At 44.5% G+C, this 18,397-nt stretch overlaps 1 protein-coding gene across 3 annotated transcripts in view; it reads right to left on the minus strand.

The window, feature by feature from the left end:
- The window catches only part of ICE1 (interactor of little elongation complex ELL subunit 1), a 352,896-nt gene that overhangs the window by 290,137 nt on the left and 44,362 nt on the right, over positions 1-18,397 (minus strand). For all 3 annotated transcript variants that reach the window (XM_030209647.1, XM_030209639.1, XM_030209656.1), the window contains exon 4: positions 13,222-13,240. In XM_030209647.1, the coding sequence (XP_030065507.1) occupies positions 13,222-13,240 (19 nt within the window). The remainder of the gene's footprint in view (positions 1-13,221; positions 13,241-18,397) is intronic.

The following is an 18,397-nucleotide window of genomic DNA, read 5'->3' on the forward strand; positions in this document are numbered from 1 at the left end:
TGCCATCTCCAGATCTTCACGGCAGCATTCTCTCTCCCAGCTAATAACCCCTTTCAATCCCATTCACCCCTTCCTAGCAACTCTAATCCCCTCCCAATACTATTTCATCTTTTTTTTACCTTAACTGCTAAATGTATAACTTTAGCAACAGGCGTAAAATTGTCATGTCCATAAAGTAATGTGGCTCAGGCTTCTGTCCTTGCTGATTAAGATACCCAATTAAGGGGGTTATTGGCCAATATGGCCAAAACAAGGTGAGCTCCTGAATACTCTCTCCCCCCCAGGTACTACATTGCTGGCAACTCCTGGCAAAAGTGCCACTAACTTTGCCAGAAGGCCTGCAGAAGCCGAATTGACAGTTTGAGTGGAACAGGGCAGCTCCAATACAGAGTACAGCTTGGCAAACCAGGACCAAGGTCTAACTCGCAACCTGTACAGAGACTGTGGCCCAGTAACAGAAGACCCCCATGAATTAGGTGTCTGGGTCAGAGGAACACCTTGAACTGACACTGTGCATGGCCCCTGATGGATATGACCCCAATAGCTGTGGATGGCAAGGGCATGTCTCGGCTGCTGTGGGATGCCCCAATTTGGAGCTAGCACTGCCGGTGCAACTGGGGGGGGGGGGGGGGGGGGGGGGCGGGATTCTATCTACAGCTGAGGAAGATCGTATGTAAGATTTCCAGCGATCACTGCACTGCAGGAATAAGACCCCAGCTGGGAGGTGAGCTTCCAGCCACCCACGTGCTCCACTGGAAGGAGTGTAAGGTTTAGCGGTGGCCACCCGTGAACAGCTGTTTTATTGCCCAGTGCAGAATGCTACCATAGTGGCAATGTTTTGGGGTGTTTTTTTAAGACACTGTTTCTAGAATTAAGGATCACTGGGAGACCTTCTATGAGTGTCAATGCATTTGAAAGGCAAAATTGGCCATGCAGTACAGTGCTTAGTCCACAGTATTGGAACTAGTGAAGTGGAATTTGAGCTGAGGCAGTTTCTTGGGACTGATTGCCATGCCATACCATGCAATTGCTCTTATAGTTACATTGCAACTTCTCCAGCACTCCTGTAGTAGTGACAACCTTTGGAGGCCTTCTCGAGACTCCCAGTGCACATAATCTGCCAGGGGAAAAAACCTGCACTCCTTTTCATGACGGCAAGTAAATCTGTGAAGAAAGATAGACACAGCAAAAATGATGACTGTAAGCCCACCGATGCCAGCCATCAACTCTGCATGGATGGCTGAAACATGGAAGTATCCACCACAGTGGAGCCTGCAATTAATTAAAAAAACAAGTTTTTGGACATACCTAAGATCAATAGGCTTGCCAGAATCAGTGGCAGAGAAGGAAATTTTGGAATTTCTACAATGCTGGCTTCCTCTCTCGCACCACTTGGGAGACCAATATGGCTAGCTTCGGATCAAACTAACCCACAGACTGGGAACCAAGAAGGTCCCAAGTGCAGGGTTATTTTTTTTTTTATTACATTTGTACCCCGCGCTTTCCCACTCATGGCAGGCTCAAAGCGGCTTACATATTATATACAGGTACTTATTTGTACCTGGGGCAATGGAGAGTTAAGTGACTTGCCCAGAGTCACAAGGAGCCGCCTGTGCCTGCAGTGGGAATCGAACCCAGTTCCCCAGGACCAAAGTCCACCACTCTAACCACTAGGCCACTCCTCTACTCCTTAATTTCGCTTATAAGTAGTTGATCCTATAAGCTTTAATCTGAAAAAGCACTGGAGTATAATGGTAAGGAGATATGTTTCCAGGACTACTCTGTTGCGGTAGTAGCCAAACGGAAGGATTTTAACCCAATCTATAAGATACTTTTTGAAAAGAAGATAAAATTTGCATTCTTATACCCAAGCTAGACTATGCACGCAGGACAAACTATATTTTTTGAGAAAGTTCAAGAAGCAAAAAGGTTTCTCAACCAGCTTGCGGAAGAACAATAAACAGTGTGATAGCTATTGGATTACTGCGCTTGACTCTTTTTGGAAGCCAGAGAGGGAGTGTGGCACTCAGTTTCTAATTGTTACCTCTGCCCTGGTTTTTGTTTCCACATTCATGAATGGTGAAAGAATTTTAGTTTGAATACCCTTTAATCTTCTAGACAGTTTTTTCTAAATTGAACCTTTATAGAGGGGAAGATATCAATTGCACCATGTCTATAGGAGTGACAGACTATGATTTTCTCATTTCATGAGGGCAGTTTCCAGAGATGTAGCCCTTCTTACTGTATAGTGTTCTAATATCTCCTGGAATAATGCACTCTTATCAGTAATTAGATACTGTATTTTCATAGGGTTTGAATACTTTCAGAGGTTATTTTATTTGCATTAGGAGGATACTTTGTCCACCACCTTAATATTAACTTGCTGAAACTGTAATGACAAGTGTTTATTTTATTTATTTATTTTAGGACATTTATACCCCTCCTTTTGCCACAGGTTTGCAGCCCCAAAGTGCCTTACAATGAACCAATAAAATAAATTAAATACAATTACAGTTACATTTCAATAGTTAGGAGGGAAGAGCAGAATGAGAAGGGAAAGGGAAAGGTAAGGGAGACAAAGATGGGCAGCAGAAGTCCAGGTGGGCCAAGAGGGATGATGGAAATCCAGCCTAACAAGAACAGATCCAGGAAGGCGAATGAAGATCTGAAGAAACAGCAGCAGCATACAGAGGCAGGATGATGCTGGAGGCAGGCTTCCTCTGTGATGGAGTCAGTGGCGAAGGAGTCAAGATGGCGGACCAAACAGTCGTCCTCCGCAGCACCAACCGTCGGGGCTTTCCAAGACAGAGACCTCCTCCACTGCACCTCCATCATTTCATATAACAATGTTATTCTATCCATATTGGATATATCTCATGCTCAGATCTACCTTGTTAATTGGGGGAGGGGAGGGTAATATGAAAACAATCCTACTGTTTGATATTTGGGGATGAAGGGAAAATCTGCCTGGAAACTCACTAAAACTGGGTGGTAGGTCCTTTTAGCATAATTTAAATCAGGCATAGTATCTTTTAAACATTGGTGGTGGAAGGCCAGTGGCACCCGCTGTTGTGCTCCAAGCATAAATGCCTATAATATTGTATCCTGTACATCCTTCAGAAAGATTTGTCCAAGTTAATGTAGATACATAATGCCACAGCTGGAAATATCCAAAGTATTGCTTGGATGATAACATACTCTTATTGCAATACATCAAATGGCTTTAATTTCCCTTCTTCTATGAACACATGGATCAAACAGATAAGGCCCTTGCGCGTCCCATCATCAAACACACTAATACCTTGGCCAGGTAGAAACGCTGGATTACCGCAGAGAGACAAATAATGCATAACAGATGTCAAAAATTGATGCCACCGACACATCCAGCACCACACTGCCTTACCAGATTTTTACAATGGGTTCTGTGATAGAGAACCAGGGGGGCAAACTATTGACTGTGTAAGGTATGACTAAAATGAATCCCAGGGATTAATTTGACTTCTACTTCTGTAAGAGAAAAATAATCTGTACCTCTAAACCAATTGTTTGTGTGGCACATCCCACTGGCAACTGACAAATAACAAATATTTAACAGTTCCATACCATCAGGCACTATAGGAGTTTGTAAGAGACAGTGGGAGGCAAGGCTTCTTACCTCCCCATACATAACTTTGCAGCAATTTGTGTAATTTACGCTCCTCTCTACCTTTCAAAAGTAATGGTATAGCCATTTGGGAGCAATTAACATATTGAAAAAGGTGAATATAACCCCAAATGGATAAAGGATATGCTTTCCAAAAAACATAATTTTTGTGTAGTATCCTCTAACAGGGGAGATAAACGGTGAATATGTCAGAGGGCAGGAAAACACCTAGATACTTTAATAGTGAATCTTCCCACACCAACGGAAATGTTCCCCGCCAATCATGCCTCATTTCTAAAGTCAGTGGCAGCACTCAAGTTCTGGAATAATTAAGCAAAAATCCTGAAAAACTACCAAAATCCCATATCAAATCTAGCAAATTTCTTAGCGAGTCTTGTGGAGAAGTTAACATCACTAAGAGGTCATCTCCATATGCTAGGGCTTTGATATGATAACCATATATATGTAATCCTGATATATGTTAGAAGTAGTGTTTATTACTTGGATATGTGGGTCCAGAAATAGAATAAATAGCAGTGGCGATAGAGGACAACCCTGTCTCGTGCCACAGCCAATATGTATGGGAGGAGTGTGGCGTCCATTCACTAAAATGATAACCTATGGCTCCCAATATAGCGCCTGGATTGCCTGCAGATACCAGCCTGAAATTCCCACTTTATCTAACACTAGAAAAAGATGTTGCCAATGAACCTGGTCAAATGCTTTAGCCACAACCAAGCTAACCAGCATAGCAGGTAGGTTACGAGCTTTACAATGTGACATAGTCAATAAGACCCGATGCTATTGTGGGTAAATTGTTGATCTTTAACAAAGCCCACCAGAGCCGGTCCAATAGGCTTTGGGAGCATACATTGGCAATCTCGATGCCAATACACACGCCAGAAGCTTAACATCAACGTTGAGCAGAGAAATTGGCTGGAAGGATTCAGTGTCCTCCCCTGGTTTACCCGGTTTTGGTAGTAATCAACACGGGGCCGCACTGTTCCCGCTCATGGCTGATCGGCTCTGCATCAGAACAGGAAATTATGTCAGAGAAAGGCGGGACCGGCAGCAGTGAGAAGGAACAGCACAGCCCTGCAATATTTTTTTCTGTTTTTCCCACCACTGAAACAGCAGCAGCGGTGATGGCCACAGCAGGGGGTATTAAGTGGGAGAGCAGCGGGCATCCGGGCAGAGCATCAAGGTCCCCTAGAGCCTCAGGCACTGCCCAGTTGCCCAAATGGTCAGTCCACCCCTCCTTGGATCTACATCAGTTACTCAGATACCAGCATTAGTCTTTGTCAGATGTCAATTGAGTCTCATGTACTGCTAGATGCTCCAACTGTGCAGATGGTGTGTCAAATGTATGCCACTGACCATTTGTAAAGATTTTCAACAAGGCCAGGTAGAGCAGCATAAATTTAAGACCTTTCTCATGACAACAGGGCACACAATGGGGTAAACTTCCACTGGCGTTCCTGGAGCTCTGCAGAATAATCTTGGAAAATTAAGATCGGCTGGTCTTCATATTTTAAAGAGTCTCTCTTCTTCTTAAAGCCGAATAGAATCTCCAACTTGTGCTAGTAATTAAAAATCTTCGTAATCACCACTCGCGGCCTTAGTCTCCCCTCCTGCAGTCAACCCAGCCAATCAGCGAGCTCCAAGCAGAGTGGCCCAGCATTGTCTGACACGGCAAATTCTTTAATAAGCCAGCACTCTAATAAGTGCCCTAAACTGCATTCAGGGAAGGTCTCCAGAAGACCGACGATTCGTATATTGTTCCAGCGAGAGAGATTTTCTAAGTCATCTATGTGCTGTGCTCTGCCTGTGAATACACTTGTCGTTCCAAAGCCTCAATAGTCTGCGAGGCAGTTGCTGCCATGTCCTCCACCTCCATATTGGACACTCACTGCTTGACCTCACCACCAGTTTGTCTGGTTTTATCAGCCAGCAAATTCTCTACATTAGCGAGCTGTATAGATAACTGTCCCAGTCAGGGTTCCAAAGGTTTCACTACTGCTGTTAACTGTGCCAGCTGACGTATTTGGAAACTCCACAGGCGCCATTTTATCTTCGCTGCCACACAGCCGAGAGGTCTCTTTTTTGGTAGTTCTACCGAACATTATGCTCCCATAATGAACAAGGTACTTGTCCATTAATCAATGGTATCTTTTAATGCTGTTTCTACTAGTGGAGCAATATACGGGCTGCCTCGGGAGATCAAAATCACTTCAGATCACCCGACCTTTAAGAAACGTCTCAAGACCTTCCTTTTTGGCAGAGCGTTTACCACGAGTCCTGCAGGAGCTGCAGCCTTTTAGCCCACAGCTCACTCTGTGATACCCAATCACCCATCCTCTCTTCCATTCCCTCATCAGACTTCTCTTTCTCCCTCCTGTGACCTGTACTTTGTGCTATTGTGTTATGGTTTGTTTATTAACTATTGTACACCACATTGAGCCTGCCCATGGGCGGGAATATTGTGGGATATAAATGTTGTAAATAAAATAAAAATAAAATAAAATAAATATAAACATAGTTTATTTACCCCAGAAGGCATGGAACCCCAGAGAAGGGACTTACACACATCTGTCCCTGTCAATGCATCACATGATTCCCCCCCCCCCCCCAACTTACTTAATATAAAAAGCTTCCAACAGCATTCAAGTCCTACACGAGTCTAAAATGAAGAGCCTCTCTGTAACAGCAGATGTTTTTTCACTGCTGTGACAGACTTTTCGTTTTAGGCTCTTGAGTTTTGGCAATGTTTTTTCAACATTTTGAATGGACAGGCTAAGTTGCTCTCACTTTTTTGTGTGGTGGTATTACTCGCTGACAGAGAACAGAGTACACAACCCTGTCTATATTACTGAGACTGATGACCTGGTGACACATGATGCAGGTGTTCTGCGAAAACATGGCCCATGGTTCATTAAAGTTTAGCTACAAACCCACTCTTGGAGACCCTGTGCTTTGTTGTTTGGCTTTAATCCCTTGATGGACAAATCTCACATATCTTGTCACTCCTATAGGTACCTTAAGAGGGATACCAAGTGATCTACTGGAACTTGTGGCTGAGAAATGGGCAACCGTAGCTCATTTGAAATTGAATACCAAAAAGACTAAGTTCATTTGGTTTGGCCCCCCATCTATACTTACTCCTTTGAATTTGCCTGTATTGAATGGAACAGTTTTTCAGTTGGAGCCATCTTTGAGAATTCTGGGCATGATAGTGGACTCTCGTCTTACTATGAGGGGCCAATTAAATAAAATTAGGTTTTTTTTTTATAAACTGAAAACTTTAAAACATATTAAGTATTGTTTCTTGCATAATAGTGCTTCAATACCAGTGGAAGCCTCTGTTGCGAGTGGACTCAATGAAGGCATTGTGTTGAAACTTGGCCGAGTCAGGTCACTGCATAACAAAATTCCACGTGGCAAATCTACAATTGTCTTCTCTGGACCACCTCTGCTGCATGTTTCTGCTTCATTGTTTGATTATTGTAACCTCCTATATGTTAGATCTTCTGAGGCTATACTTATATTGCAGAATGCTGCTGTTAGAGTAATTTTTGGATTACAATGCTATGAAAACATTACCCCATATTTGATAAGACTTCAATGGCTCCCCTATTTATGCATAAGTACATAAGTACATAAGTAGTGCCATACTGGGAAAGACCAAAGGTCCATCTAGCCCAGCATCCTGTCACCGACAGTGGCCAATCCAGGTCAAGGGCACCTGGCACGCTCCCCAAACGTAAAAACATTCCAGACAAGTTATACCTAAAAATGCGGAATTTTTCCAAGTCCATTTAATAGCGGTCTATGGACTTGTCCTTTAGGAATCTATCTAACCCCTTTTTAAACTCCGTCAAGCTAACCGCCCGTACCACGTTCTCCGGAAACGAATTCCAGAGTCTAATTACACGTTGGGTGAAGAAAAATTTTCTCCGATTCGTTTTAAATTTACCACACTGTAGCTTCAACTCATGCCCTCTAGTCCTAGTATTTTTGGATAGCGTGAACAGTCGCTTCACATCCACCCGATCCATTCCACTCATTATTTTATACACTTCTATCATATCTCCCCTCAGCCGTCTCTTCTCCAAGCTGAAAAGCCCTAGCCTTCTCAGCCTCTCTTCATAGAAAAGTCGTCCCATCCCCACTATCATTTTCGTCGCCCTTCGCTGTACCTTTTCCAATTCTACTATATCTTTTTTGAGATACGGAGACCAGTACTGAACACAATACTCCAGGTGCGGTCGCACCATGGAGCGATACAACGGCATTATAACATCCGCACACCTGGACTCCATACCCTTCCTAATAACACCCAACATTCTATTCGCTTTCCTAGCCGCAGCAGCACACTGAGCAGAAGGTTTCAGCGTATCATCGACGACGACACCCAGATCCCTTTCTTGATCCGTAACTCCTAACGCGGAACCTTGCAAGACGTAGCTATAATTCGGGTTCCTCTTACCCACATGCATCACTTTGCACTTGTCAACATTGAACTTCATCTGCCACTTGCACGCCCATTCTCCCAGTCTCGCAAGGTCCTCCTGTAATCGTTCACATTCCTCCTGCGACTTGACGACCCTGAATAATTTTGTGTCATCGGCGAATTTAATTACCTCACTAGTTATTCCCATCTCTAGGTCATTTATAAATACATTAAAAAGCAACGGACCCAGCACAGACCCCTGCGGGACCCCACTAACTACCCTCCTCTACTGAGAATACTGGCCACGCAATCCTACTCTCTGCTTCCTATCTTTCAACCAGTTCTTAATCCATAATAATACCCTACCTCCGATTCCATGACTCTGCAATTTCTTCAGGAGTCTTTCATGCGGCACTTTGTCAAACGCCTTCTGAAAATCCAGATATACAATATCAACCGGCTCCCCATTGTCCACATGTTTGCTTACCCCCTCAAAAAAATGCATTAGATTGGTGAGGCAAGACTTCCCTTCACTAAATCCGTGCTGACTTTGTCTCATCAGTCCATGTTTTTGTATATGCTCTGCAATTTTATTCTTAATAATAGCCTCCACAATCTTGCCCGGCACCGACGTCAGACTCACTGGTCTATAATTTCCCGGATCTCCTCTGGAACCCTTCTTAAAAATCGGAGTAACATTGGCTACCCTCCAGTCTTCCGGTACTACACTCGATTTTAGGGACAGATTGCATATTTCTAACAGTAGCTCCGCAAGTTCATTTTTTAGTTCTATTAATACTCTGGGATGAATACCATCAGGTCCCGGTGATTTACTACTCTTCAGCTTGCTGAACTGACCCATTACATCCTCCAAGGTTACAGAGAATTTGTTTAGTTTCTCCGACTCCCCCGCTTCAAATATTCTTTCCGGCACCGGTGTCCCCCCCAAATCCTCCTCGGTGAAGACCGAAGCAAAGAATTCATTTAATTTCTCCGCTACGGCTTTGTCCTCCTTGATCGCCCCTTTAACACCATTTTCGTCCAGCGGCCCAATCGACTCTTTGGCCGGTTTCCTGCTTTTAATGTATCTAAAAAAATTTTTACTATGTATTTTTGCTTCCAACGCTAATTTCTTCTCAAAGTCCTTTTTTGCCCTCCTTATCTCCGCTTTGCATTTGGCTTGGCATTCCTTATGATCTATCCTGTTACTTTCAGTTGGTTCTCTTCTCCACTTTCTGAAGGATTGTTTTTTGGCTCTAATGATTTCCTTTATCTTACTGTTTAGCCACGCCGGCTGACGTTTAGTCTTTTTTCCCTTTTTTCTAATACGTGGAATATATTTGTCCTGAACCTCCGGGATGGTGTTTTTAAACAGCATCCACGCCTGATGCAAGTTTTTTTACTCTGCGAGCTGCTCCTTTCAGTCTTTTTTTCACCATTTTTCTCATTTTGTCGTAATCACCTTTTCTATAGTTAAACGCTAGCGTACTTGATTTCCTAGTTTCACTTCCTTCAATGCCAATATCAAAACCGATCATATTATGATCACTGTTATCAAGCGGCCCTCGTATTGTTACCCCCTGCACTAGATCATGAGCACCACTAAGGACTAAGTCTAGTATTTTTCCTTCTCTTGTCGGCTCCTGAACTAGCTGTTCCATGAAGCTGTCCTTGATTTCATCAAGAAATCTTATGTCCCTTGCGTGTACAGATGCACGTTGTTTAATTTCTTACTATTGTTTTTACAATTGTTTTATAGTAATGCTCCCAGTTAATTTCTACAGTTGTTTGTAGTTAAATGCTCACAAACTAGGAGTAACCTTTCCTTGCTTTTTCCATCTGTGAAGCAGGTCCAATACCATACTCAGCGAGACCAATCCGGAGCCACCAGAAGAGCCAGATGAGGATGACACACAATTCTGCACAAGAAGCCAATGGTTCCCAAACATTTTCAGTTCACAGCACCCTTAATGTCCGAACAATTTTTGGGACCCCCCCCCCCCCCCCGGGCCACATAGGTCTCCCTTTCCCTGCAGCCCCCTCCTCTCACTCCAGCACACCTCTTCTCCCTGAAAGTTCAGAACATCTCTCAATTCCCTGCAGCCCCCTCTTCCCAGAAAATCCAGCACACCTCTCCATTCCCTGAGACCCTCCATCCCAGAAAGTTCAGCATATCTCACCATTCCCTGCAGCCCCTCTCCTCCCAGATGGTCCAGCACACCATTCCCTGCAGCCCCTCTCCTCCCAGATAGTCCAGCACATCTCTCCCTTCCCTGCAGCCTCCCTCCTCCCATAAGTCCAGCACACACCTGTCTTTCACAAATCCAGCATCACTCGCTACCTTCCTTCCCGCAGTGTTATGATTGGGGTCAGAACCCCTCTCAAACTTACCTCTTTCCTGGGGGTCAGCTTCTTAGCTGGCTTCTGTTTCTTTTCTCTGTCCTTTCTGAGCTGGCTCTGTCTCTCTGTGCTGGCAGCTTCCAGCAGCATGGGGTTAATTGTTTTACTTTACTACAGCTGTGTGGGTGGACTGAGTTAGCTCTACCTCTCTTTGGGTGTACTGGCTTCAAGTGCTTCACGGTGTTACATTGGGCCTCTCTGGGTCAGTGTGCTTTTGCCTAGGTCTAGGGAGTGTGACATCATCAGGGAGGGCCTTGATAAGGAAGTGGTGTTGTTTCCTTCAGAGCCTTTGCAACAGTGGCGTTTGCTTTAGGTAGGGTGGTGCAGTGTGCACTTCTGACTTTGTGTCTAGTTTCCCTGCTTGCTTTTGCTAAGGGCCAGGTTAGTGTTAGTGCAGTGTGCACTGGTGACTGTGTGTTTAGCTTTCCTGCTTTTCCCTCTTGGTTTTGGAAGCATTGCTGTGTGTAGGGCTTTGGAAGCTCTGTTGTTGATAGAAGTACTTCAGGGTTTGGTGTTGTTAGGAACACTGCAGAGTTTGCTGTTAGAAGTACTGCTGGGTTTGTGCTATTGGGAGCATTGCAGTCTTTGCTGTTGGTGTTTGGTGATTTAGAATTTATTTTTTATTTTTTTTATTTATGTTACATTTGTACCCCGCGCTTTCCCACTCATGGCAGGCTCAATGCGGCTTACATGGGGCAATGGAGGGTTAAGTGACTTGCCCAGAGTCACAAGGAGCTGCCTGTGCCTGAAGTGGGAATCGAACTCAGTTCCCCGGAAACTGAGTCCGCCACCCTAACCACTAGGCCACTCCTCCACTATCACTTTTGGCTTATGTGTTAGCTTCCCTGCTTTTTCCTTGTGGCTCCCCTGTCTTCCCTTTTAGTGCTAGGAGCTCTTCTGGTTGCTTGCCAGAGTAGTGCTTAGGAAGCACCTTGTTAGTTGTATCTAGCTTGCTAGAGCAGTGCTTAGGTAGCTTGTTAGTTTTGTGTTTAGCTTATTAGTGTAGAGCTCTGCTTGTAACTTGGTGCTTAGTAGCACCTGTGTTAGCTTTGTGTTTAGTTCCCTGCTCTGTTAGTTTAGGGCTTAGGAAGTCCCTTTCTTGAGCAGGGCTTAGGAGCTCCTGTTTAGTATAGGGCTTAGGAAGTCGTTTTGTCAGTTTACTGTTAGGAACACTCCTGCTGGTTTAGGGCTTGGGAGCACGTAGATCAGTTTAGGTTTAGGAGCACTTCTGTTTCCAGTCCTGGTCCCTGTGTCATCCGGTATCCAGTAAGTCCTGCCGGCTACTCGAACCCAGGAGCTCAACTCCTGGGGGGGCTTAGTAGCTAAGTGCATGTGAAGCTGTGTGGACCAGTCCAGTGTGCTCCAGTCCGGGGGATTCCAGTCCAGTGTTCCAGTCTGGGGGGTTCCAGTCCTGTGTCCTCCAGTCCGGGGAATTCCAGTCCGTGTGTTCCGGCTCGCTGGGCAGTGCCTGCAGTCCCTGCCGGTGTCCGTGTGCTTGCCCAGCGTTGGTTGGTGGGTTTTGCCTCTGCTGTCGCTCCTCATCAGCAGCCCAAGGGCTCACGTTTGCTCCAGAGCCCAGCCCCGCGGGCTCTGAACCTGAGAACCTGACACGCAGGTCCAAGGTCGCTGCCTTCTCCTTCCCCTGCTGCCGCTGTAGTGCTTGCAGCTTACATTTTCGGGCTGTCCGCGATTCACACAGGCACTCCAGGGCCTTCCTTCTACCACGTCCAGCCCTCTCTGATGCAACTTCCTGTTGCAAGGGCCAGACGTGACAGAGGGAAGTCCCTACAGTGCCTGTGCAAATCCCGGATGGCCCAAAAATGTAAACTGCAAGGACTGCAACAGCGGTGAGGGAAGGAGGAGGAAGTGGCAGATTTCGGACCTGAGGGAAGGGAAAGTAGGGAGCGATGCTGGATTGTGGGAGGCGGGAGGTCAGGATTTGCTGCAGCATCCCCGAATGTTTGCTACGGCGCATCAGTGTTCCAATGCATACAGTTTGGGAACCGATGCAAGAAGCCATGGAGGAAAGACCTAGAGAGGCTCCTCTGCTGGTCACGGTTGCATCAGGGCATCTATCCTCTGCGAGGCCACCTCCCTGCAGCAGCTGAAGGATCACTTCATCTTGGTGCTGGAGCTCATGGCCATCAAGTCAAACACCAGTGGCCCCCAATGGTCCTGAATTAGCCAGTAGGTCTTCGTCTCCAGCTCCCTCCCCCCTGGATCCAAATGGGAGTGGCTGAGGTAGTCTGCCTAGAAATTGTCCTTGTCCATTATGTGCGCTGTTAACAGGGCCTATACATGTTGGTGTAAAAGCAACTCCCTTACTGAGAATACTTCTAAACTTTTTATAAGTTGTGGGTACTTGCTATTTAAAAGTGAGAGCTGATAACTAACAACTTTGTGTTGTTTAAGCTATTTCCCTTTGTTGTCAGTAACTCAAATAACTACATGTCATCCTTATTCTAATGACATTTATCATATTTCTGCTACATGATTGTTTTACATGCTGTTAAATGTTTATATTTGATACTCTCTCCTATCACTAGGATTTCATTTTCCATCTCCAAGTTTATCTCATTGATTGTAGTTATGCTTACATATGGTCATTTTACTATTGTTATGCTGTTAACAAAATTGTATGTTTTATGTAAAGCTGTACACCACTTTGGGTGAATTGCCTCATAAAGACAGTTAATAGGTCCTACTAATAAATACATTGCACTCTTACCTTTCTGTAATTTGAAGCTGTAGACCTTGGTTAAGGAGAACTTCAAAAACTGTAGACACAAGCTTGTTTCCATATAACTGTGTCAAGTGGTGTGAAAATGCAAATCATAAATCTGTCAAAAGTCACATCCAAGCAGAACCAGGGCACCCATTAGGCAAGACTAAGCAATAGCCTAGAGCAGCAGCTTTTGGGAAGCAGCAAAGAGCAGTCACAGTCAACAGAAAAATAATAGATCTTGAAAGTTATACAACCTCAAAAAAAACGTAAGTACATATTTACATCTGCAAGATAGGTGAGCAATTTTCAAACAGTTATTTACCAAGTACATAACTTTTGGAAGTTGTCCTTGTTATCTAACTAGATAACAAAGTTCAATATTTAAATGTATGCTGTCCATAGATGTGTTTTTGAAAGATTGCTGTGGGTTGACCATGACCATCGAGTTTCATAATTAATATTGATTTGGGGGGGGGGGGGGGGGGGGGAGATTATGAGTCAAAGTTAATAGGTAAGAAGGGGGATGTCTGTAAGGCTGAAGATTTGCCTACAGCACCCAATACCCCTACACCAGTCCTGTTTCCTAGATAAAAGAAAAATCAAGACAAAAAGGTCATTTTCCCGGAGATACGACAATCCCTTCAATACCATTGAAATCTCTCAACTTGTTCACAGCCATACTTTTTGATACCCTCTTGAATCTGCGTAACAAGTTACAGAAAACTGGCTACCACACCTCCATTCGCCAACCTCCCACAGAACAAGTCAGGTGGCATGCATCAGAGTGAAGTTCTTTAGCTAACCAAGTGGAAGATCAGAGCACAATGCAGCACAAAACAAATAGTGTGCCTGCCACATTTTCAGGTGTTTGTCACAAAACTGAATCAATCATTTCCTCTTTTTATGGTCATGAAATACTAGATTTTGCCAATTTCTGGTTTATATTGGACTATAGCTACAAGAAGAAAAGTTGTCTAATTAAGGACTGTCAGAAAATCGATGGGGTAATTCTTAATAGATCACCTCATTAGGCACTGGGATGATGCACACTAAGTGCAGATTCTACAGCAGCAGGTGCGCACACAACTGCCATTATAGAATAATAGCACACTCTGCATTATGTGCCTAATTTTAGCTGCAAGTACACATGCAAGCCAAATGGCTAGTGTAAATGCTCATACCTAACCATAGGCAGTTAGGTGTCTAAATGCTAGTATTCTATAACCAGTGTACATAACTGCTTGACATGCCACCAACTCACCCATGCCTCCATACTCCCCCTTGAAGTTGTTTGCTCTGGAATTTGAGCACACTACTTATAGAATACCAACAATTATGCATGTAACAAATCAATTAGTGCCACTTAGCACAAATTAAGATCAATTACAGCCAAACTGCAGGCACAATGGACCTTATTCTATAAATTGGGAACCTAACTTTGTGACCTGGGCATGGAACTTTATAAAACTGGAGGAAAAAATTCTTTACAAGAGAACCTAACTCAAGTTGGTCACTCATGTTGACTCTATGTGCTTCTTAGCACAACCTAACAAAGAGCAGTGTTACATTTTCCTCTCTGTTCAATTCACTGTTCAATTCATAAGCCATGTTATGAGAAAGTACGTTTATTCACAGTAAGATAAATCAGAATAATGCTGTAATGCAAAGTTACTTATCTGTTGCAAGTGTTCTCTGAGGACAGCAAGCCAATCATTCTCATAACTGGGTGACATCATCTGACAGAGCACGGTGCAAACACTGTCCAGCATACTGTCTCTTTAAGAGGCCTTTTGCAGCATCCCACCACAAATGTGTGCAAGTGCAGGACCAGCAGTCTAATGACATAGATGGAAAAGGTAACTCAAAGGGGAGGAAGGATGGTTTGTAAGAATAATTGGCCCACTCTCCTCAGTGAACACTTGCTACAGGTAATTAACTTTGCTTTCTTCAAGGACAAGCAGGACATATTATCTCACAACTGGGAATCCCTAGTTTCCAGGCTCACCGAAAACAACAATGCTAGGACAACAACGGTGATTTGCAAGGCCTGAACAACCAAACAACCTGAAACTAAAACAAACTGATTGTGCAGACTGGAACAGAAAAAAATGGGCCTAGGATGGTGGAGTTGGATTCTAGATACCCAACAGATTCTGCAGTACTGTCTGACCAAACCAGCTGTTGAGTCGGGTATTTTGCTCAAGGCATGAAGTAATACAGTTAGCAGCACATCTTCCTGATCACAAAGTAGTGAGATATGAATGTGTGGACTGAAGACCACGCTGCCTCGCAGATCTCTTCAATAGAGACTGATCTCAGGTGGGCTACTGATGAAGCCATAGCTCCGACACTGAGCTGTGACATGACCCTCCAGAGTCAGCCCAGCTTGGGCATAAGCGAAAGAGATGCAGTCTGTCAGCCAATTGGATAAAGTGTGTTTGCCAATGACTACACCCATCCTGTTTAGACCAAAAGAAACAAAAACCCCTGTGGACCATCTATAAGCTTTAGTGCCCACCAAATAGAAGGCAAAGGCTCACTTGCAGTCCAAGGTGTAAAGTGCAATTTCGCAAGCAGTTTTGGGAAGAATGTTGGCAGAACTATTGACTGGTTAAGATGGAACTCCAATACCACCTTAGAAAGGAACTTAGGGTGCATGCAGAGAACTACTTTGTTAAGATGAAACTTTGTGTAAGGTGAATCAGCTACAAGGGCCTGAAGCTCACTGACAACCACCAAAGACAAGACCATGCAGGTTAGGTATTTCAGATGACAAAATCTAGTGGCTCAAAAGGAGCTTTCATCAACTGGGTGAGGATGACATTGAGGTCCCATGAGTTTTGATAGGGGGCTCTTTCAATAGCACACTTCGCATGCGATAAACAACTAAAGGCTGTCCAGAGATGGGCTTACCACCCACATGGTGATGGACAGCATCGATTGCAATGAAGTGAACCTTTACAGAGTTGGTTTTCAAACCAGACTCATAGGTGCAGGAGATACTCAAGCAGATTTTGTGTAGGGCAAATGAAAGGATCTAGAGCTTTGCTCTCACACCAGATGGCAAGCCTCTTCCATTTAAAAGAGCAATTCCTCTTGGCAGAATCTTTCCTGGAAGCAAGACAGACCCTGGAAGACACTCTCTGGCAGGTTCAAGGAGGCAAATTCTAGGCTCTCAACAACCAGGCTGTGAGAGCCAAAGACTAGATATTGGGATGAAGAAGAGACCCTTCGTGATAAGGGTCAGAAAATACTCCAATCTCATAAAATGCTGTATCAGTGGTACCTGACCCCTAGCCGGCTGGCCCGTATATTTAAAAATGGGTCGGCAGCCTGTTGGCGAAACTGTGGGGCAACAGGCACTTTCTGGCATGTGTGGTGGGACTGCCCACTGGTTCAGCAGTTCTGGACGGATCTACAGCATAGACTGCACAGTGGTCTGGGGATAGAGGTGGGGTTTGACCCTGGCCTATGTCTGCTGAATACTCCACTGGGAGTGAGCAGAGCTCCTTGCTCGGGACTGTTAGCCTACATTGTTACTGCAGCCAGGACTTGAATTGCTAAACATTGGAAACAGCAGACGATACCCATGGTGGATCAAGTGCTAGCTAAAGTGGACTACTGTTGCATAATGGACAAACTTACTGCTTTGAGGCGGGGGGGCATGGTAAGATATTATAAAACATGGTCCGCCTATGCAGAATGGCGGGGACTGTCAAGATGATGTTGATATATTAATGACTTACAGTGCTGATACTATAAATGGGGAGATTTTCATATAAGAGATACCCTGAGGGGGGAGGGGGGGTGGGGTTCAAGTCGTTGTTTATTTGCAATAATTAGATTGAATGTTAGTAAGCATGATTGATGTATATGATAAAGCTTTACTAAATAAACAGATTTAAAAAAAAAAAAAAAAGAAAATACTCCAATCTCCACAGTTCTTTGGAGGATAACTCCAGAAGAGGGAACAACACCTGCCTCAGAATGGGGCAATGAGGATCATGGTGCCCTTGTCTTGCCTGAGTTTCAGCAAAGTCTTACCTAACAGAGAAAGGCATCTAATCCTAGCTTGCCATGTAATCTGAGTCTGGAATAGTACTAAGGGACCTTGTTGTTGAAATGAGTGGCAAAAAGACCCACTGAGAGGGTACCCCACTCTCTAAGATCTTGCAGGCAACACCCATGTTGAGAGACCACTTGTGCGGTTGCGTCACCCTGCTCAGCCTGTCTGCCAGACTGTTCTGCTTCCCCGCCAGAGTACCATGCCATAACTGTCCACATTCCAACTGCTTCCTGACACAAGGGGTTGGAACCCGTTCTCCCCTGCTTGTTTACATAATACACGGCAACCTAGTTGTCTGCTTGAATTAGGATAATTTGGTTCATCAGCCGATCTTTGGAACCTTGTAGAGTTTTCCAAGTTGCCTGGAGCTTCAGAAAGTTGATGTATAGCAAGGCTTCCTGGGCAGACCAAATCCCATGAGTGTGAAGTCCATCTATATGGGTCCCCCAATCCAGGTTTGATGAATCGGTGGTTACAACCTTCTGAGGTGGAAGAATTTGCAATGGTAGACCTGGGACAAATTGGAGCAAATGGTTCACCAGAGGAACAATCAAGTCAATTCAGAAATACTTCTAACACAACTAGAAGGAAATATTTTTTCACTCAAAGAAAAGTTAAGCTCTGGAATTCGCTGCTAGATGATGTGGTAACAGCAGTTAGCATATCTGGGTTTAAAATAAAAGGTTTGGACAAGTTCCTGGAGGAAAAGGCCACAGTCTACTATTGACATGGCCGTGGGGAAGCCACTGCTTGCCCCAGGATTAGTAGCATAGATTGTTACTATTAATGGGATTCTGGCAGATATTTGTGACCTGGATTGGCCACTGTTAGAAGCAGGAAACTGAGTTAGATGGACCACTTGTCTGACCCAATATGGCTATTCTTATGTTCTTAATTTGGGAGCGATATGAATGACATCTGCCAGATTCCCTCAGGTTTGAGACCACTGTGAAGCTCGGGTTCACTGGGCTTCCATCAAATGGAGGCGTGCCATGGACATTACATGAACTGTGGAGGCCATATGGCCTAAACAGCCTCAACAACTGCAAAGCTGAGACCCACTGGCTGCTGCAAACCTGAATGGCAATGGCTACTAGAACATCTGAAAACAAC

Source organism: Microcaecilia unicolor, chromosome 1 (assembly GCF_901765095.1).
Source record: "Microcaecilia unicolor chromosome 1, aMicUni1.1, whole genome shotgun sequence".
NCBI lineage: Eukaryota > Metazoa > Chordata > Amphibia > Gymnophiona > Siphonopidae > Microcaecilia > Microcaecilia unicolor.